General features: G+C 39.0%; 1 protein-coding gene across 4 annotated transcripts in view; it reads left to right on the top strand.

The window, feature by feature from the left end:
- The window catches only part of LOC122246197 (uncharacterized), a 60,685-nt gene that overhangs the window by 54,121 nt on the left and 1,564 nt on the right, over nt 1–5,000 (top strand). For 2 of the 4 annotated variants that reach the window (XM_086549560.1, XM_043004588.2), the window contains exons 14-18: nt 439–556; nt 786–1,274; nt 3,430–3,556; nt 3,892–3,970; nt 4,803–5,000. The exon at nt 4,803–5,000 is cut by the window's right edge and continues 1,564 nt beyond it. In XM_086549560.1, coding sequence (XP_086405686.1) covers nt 439–556; nt 786–1,274; nt 3,430–3,556; nt 3,892–3,970; nt 4,803–5,000 — 1,011 coding nt within the window. Of the gene's footprint in view, nt 1–438; nt 590–785; nt 1,275–3,429; nt 3,557–3,891; nt 3,971–4,802 lie in introns of all 4 variants that reach the window. The other 2 variants (XM_043004598.2, XM_043004577.2) reach the window with 1 other exon arrangement.

Here is a 5,000-nt window from a genome sequence, read left to right as displayed (position 1 = left end):
CATGTGTCTGCTTGGAGTGCATTTGGCTTTGCTTGCGTTTGATTGCGTGCCCGATTGATGATCAAGTACATACGTCATTAAGGAAAGAGTCATTGGAAGGGTGAGGCTGTGTAACTAGATAAGGAGTAATTGCTAATTTAAGCTTTAGTAATGGTAAGTGGAAGACTTTGATTAAGTGAGGAGCGATTGTCAGTGGAATAATTAAGTAAGGAGCAATTGCAAGTATGCATGGCTGAATCACCTGATAAGAAGTAATTGCAAGATGTAAAGCCGAATGATTGCAAGTAAAAGAATGGTTGATAATGGTAATTCCAGATCATATCGAGTAATGACTGTTCTCTCTCTGATTATATCTGCAGATCACATGGAGTAATGAATATTTACTAAAGTAATATTAAGGACCCGAAAGTAACCCTTTTCCTTATTCTGCTCCTTCAGTGAAACGAACTCCAGCAGTGGCGAATCGGACAGACAGACGACCCCTGTTAGAATGAGGAAGAAGAAAGTGCAGAGACATCCCAGACGAAAGGTGGCTGGGAGGCAAAGCGTCGCTCAGGTTGTTGATAAAGTTACATCTCAGATGAAAATGGTAGAGTACACTTGCGTTCATGGAGGACTTTTGGTGTGTGCTGTCATATAGTCTGTGTTGCTATATAGCGCTTGATTTGAATTCGGATCATTAGTATTTGCTTCTTTATTTTTTACATGACCGCTAGATTCCGTCCCTATCCCTTATTCAACTAATGAACTGCTCTCTTGCACTTTTTATTCCCACCGTCTCACAGGAGAAAGCTGACCGTAGACCCAAAGGCTTGCACCACAGTCGCTCTGGCTCCTCGGGCTCTCCTTCGACCAGCTGCAGGGACTCGCTTCCGGGGCACAGCGACCGGGTCAGTGGTAAAGGCGCTACCGGTGCGGCGGAGGAGTCCGGCCTGGACAGTGCCACCTACAAGGCTGCAACAGACACCAAGCCGTGCCTTAAAAAGCTCTCAGAGAGACCTACAACCTCCAACAGTGTGCTTGACCTCAGCTCAGGACGTACAAGCCTTAGACCAACCCAGTACAAGCTAGAGGAAGCTTTGCCCACGCCCTGCTCTGCCCCCCCACTGCGCAGGTCCAGTCACAGCCTGATCCGTCCCACCCATTCCTCTTCTGCCCCCCGGGAGGCTTCCATCTCCCCCGTCCCGCCAGAGAAACCCACCACTGGCTCTGTGAACGAGACCTTAGTACACAGAATCATCAGCAACCATAAACACAAGGATCCTATTCACAGTGTACGTCCGCCACAATGTCCAGTGAAGAACAACTTTGTCCACAGGGGTGGAAATATAGTCATCTTAATCTTCCCGCAACATTCTCTTTTTTTACTTTGTTTATGTTTATGATAATATTTCACACTTAAACTTTTCTCTAAGTAAATAACCATTTGTTTAAATATGGACTGATCCTCTAACAATTAAATAGACTATCAATCAACAGCTGAAAAGATATCTATTGCCATATTTTCCTCCCGAATCATTCGCTACTCTGTCCACCCCTGGATTCACACTCTCCTGATTCCACCATCCTCAGTACCTTGTTGATCCTCTCGTTGATTAGTTTGAAGTAGAAGCTAGTGCAATGATCCTGTAATGCTCCTTGTATCCCTAAAGTACTTGCTAGTAATAATCTTTCCTGAAGCAGTATTCCTAGACCTTTAAAAATGGCCTCCTGAGTATCGTTTGTAAAATGTTCTAACCCTTTTTTAACTATTTCAGACATTTTACTAGAATTTGATAAGGCTTGGAAAAGAAATCATATGACTAAAATCAAATAAGTGAAATTTATTGACAGTAGGAAATATACACTGTAAAAAGAAAGTCAGTATAACTTGTAGAAAAATCAGTATATTTGAAGGTAATTTTATATGTGATCTTTGCAATTATGATTACTAAGACAATTGAGTCTTTCAGTATAAATAAAATTAAAATGTATGAATATGTATTGTTAAAGACTAGGTGTTATTCTCTTAGGTAATGTGTGTCCACTCTTGGTTTATTAAGAAATTATATGTGTATATATAACATTGATTAAGTATTAAATAAAATTATAATTATTTTGCTGACCGGAAGGGCTACAGAGAAGCTTAAGTGCATTTCAGACTGTTGAAGCAGTTAATTTTTCAATGCACAATTTGCCATCTTCTTTTGCATTTCATTTTCTGTCTATATCTGTTCATCTATATTTCGCAGCACTAGTTTGTGTGTCATCTTGTCTATCTATCAATCAATCTATCTTTCTAACTGTGTCTTTCTCGTGGCTTCTCTCTTTCTCTCTATCTATCTATCTCTATCTCCTTCTCTCTCTCTCTCTCTCTCTCTCTCTCTCTCTCTCTCTCTCTCTCTCTCTCTCTCTCTCTCTCTCTCTCTCTCTCTCTCTCTCTCTCTCTCTCTCTCTCTCTCTCCCTCTCCCTCTCCCTCTCCCTCTCCCTCTTCCTCTCCCTCTCCCTCTCCCTCTCCCTCTCCCTCTATTTTTCTATCTATATATATGTATCCATCTCTCTATCTAACTTTATCAATCTATCTATTTGTGCATCTATGTATGTATCTGTATATGTATATACGTATGTATTATGTATGTATGTATCTTTCTATCTATCTATCTATCAACCCACGACCTACTCAGGTATCCACCTCTTTCACAATTTATATGATGCACGATTTGTATCTTTCCATTTTTTACCTTTAACACTTTTGCCTGTGTTCTTATTCTCACTTTTCTTATGCCCTTTTTTCCTCATTTTACTATTGCTTTCTTTGATTTCTTCTTTTCTCTACTCTTTTTTTTTTTTCATTTGTCTCTCCGGGTCTCATTTTGATTGTATTCACGTTTATATCTAGTCATATAAGGATTCCTGTATTTTTGCAGGATATCATAATGAAGGATAAATTACCTTTGTTAAATTTCCGAACCCGTTTCAAAGATAAATTGAGACTTTCGTAAAGATTTAAGCAATTTTATCCTAATTAAATATTTTAACTATTTTTAAAATGTTGTCAACTACTGAGAAAGAGTCTATTTGTTATTTTGGTATGAAACTCCGGCATGGTATTACAAATAGCTTTTCGTTTCTCGCAGGAAAGAGTTTTTCTTATTCGAAATTATTTCATCTTATAACCTCCAAAGCATACATTGGAGTTTTAAGTTTCTGATCACTTCATTCTTTCCCTAAAACATAATAAACATATCTTGATAATATATTTCTGATAATTCAGTAGACCTAAATCTACACCAGACGAATACCTAATTATCCTCATCAATATAATTAATGACAATGGACAACATATATAATCATATATGATAATGTAAATAATAACATCAAATATGAAATTAATAATAGAGAAAAAAAAGCGTATTCTCGACAGCTAACTCTCGATCTCCCTCTTATAGGATGGCTATGACCTCGACGGGCAGGAATCGGTCGACCTGCGGGGGTACCTGGATGGGGGGACGAAGAGCTACATGGAAAGGATGGGAGAACTCATGGCGAACAGACTAGCTATCAGCGACACGGAAGGTTCGGTTGTATTGAGGTTTTTTTCCCCTTTGAATTTATCAGATTGTTATGTGATGTTGCGTTCAGTGCTACGGGATACAGGATCATCACATGTGGATGGTGCTGTGTTTAGTCGCAAGGAACGAAGAGTAATCATAGTGAAAACTGTTTCTTTGCAAAAATAATAATAATAATAATAATACTGTAAAAGAAATGATGCCCTAATTAGTAACAGAATATATTTGTGTTTTTATCTTAACAATGATGATATATGATGATGATGTCTTCATATTTCTGGAAATGTGATTTTTCAGAAACTGATTTGAAATAGAATTTCTTAATGACTCTTCCTTCAGAGGGAAGTGTAACCAACTTCTGGGAGACAGACCTACCCTCTCGCACTTTGTTGTCCACGCCTCGAAACTCTTATTCCAGGTAAATACTTGTCTCCAGAATTGCTTATTTTGTTTAATGCTTTTCTGTGTGAATTTTATGTAATGATCTAATGAGATATACAGCCGTATTCTAGGACATTTTCTGCGTGTCGTGGCTATGACATGTCCATGTCGTGTCGATGTCGTGTTCATGACTCGAAAGTGGTATTCTAGAACGTAAAAGCGTGGCATGTCTGTGTCACTTGCTTCAGGTTTACCAACTGTTCCAGAGTTATTATGTTTTGAACGAATGTACAAACGACAAATTCATAAGCGAGGTAGCACTACCAAAAGATTGTTCAATTTTGGTATGAATCATTTGTTGTGTTTATTCCTTGTTAAAGAATTGACAACCATTTCACATACATATATGTGTATCTTCTACATATCATACATACAGATTTGATATATATATATATTTCATATAATTGTATACTTTAACTTCACGCTCCTGTCTATGTTACCATTCATTTAACTTCACTCTACTTCGGAAAATCCGCCAAAAGGTCAAACAAAAACTCAAAATCAGCAGAAAATTCACGTTTTCCTAAAATTATTTGTAATGCAAGTCAATATGCATTTGTTTCGCCCACTTTCGCCGCAATTGCCACAACTTTGCCACGGTCTTGACACAAACACGCGCTTCTAGAACACCAATCGCGGCATGTTCATGTCATGTACTCGGCGCGCTAGGTACTTAGAATATGGTCGGTAGTCTTGTGAATTACTCTGAATGTACTCTTTTATTCTGCATCACCCTATATAGATTATTTAATGATGTAATAAGATATATTTGTGAATCCCTCTCATCCTGTTCTCTTCTCGTCTATCAGCTTACGCAGACTGGACGCGCTTGAACCTGTCGTGGCCAAGACTCGGCTCCACGACCCGAGGAGACAAGCCAGGCCCGTCCGTTCCCCGCAGAGCATGTATGCCTCCGTTCGCGCTGCTCAAGTCATCCAGCGAGGAACCTCCCGGGTCCACAAGTCCCCCTTGAGCAGGAAAAGAAGTGACGATCTGTGGGAAAAGAA

The sequence above is a fragment of the Penaeus japonicus genome, unplaced genomic scaffold (genome assembly GCF_977035675.1).
Source record: "Penaeus japonicus unplaced genomic scaffold, GWHDUDI00000001_assembly GWHDUDI00000022, whole genome shotgun sequence".
Taxonomy (NCBI): domain Eukaryota; kingdom Metazoa; phylum Arthropoda; class Malacostraca; order Decapoda; family Penaeidae; genus Penaeus; species Penaeus japonicus.
This window is presented reverse-complemented; position numbering and strand designations above follow the sequence as displayed.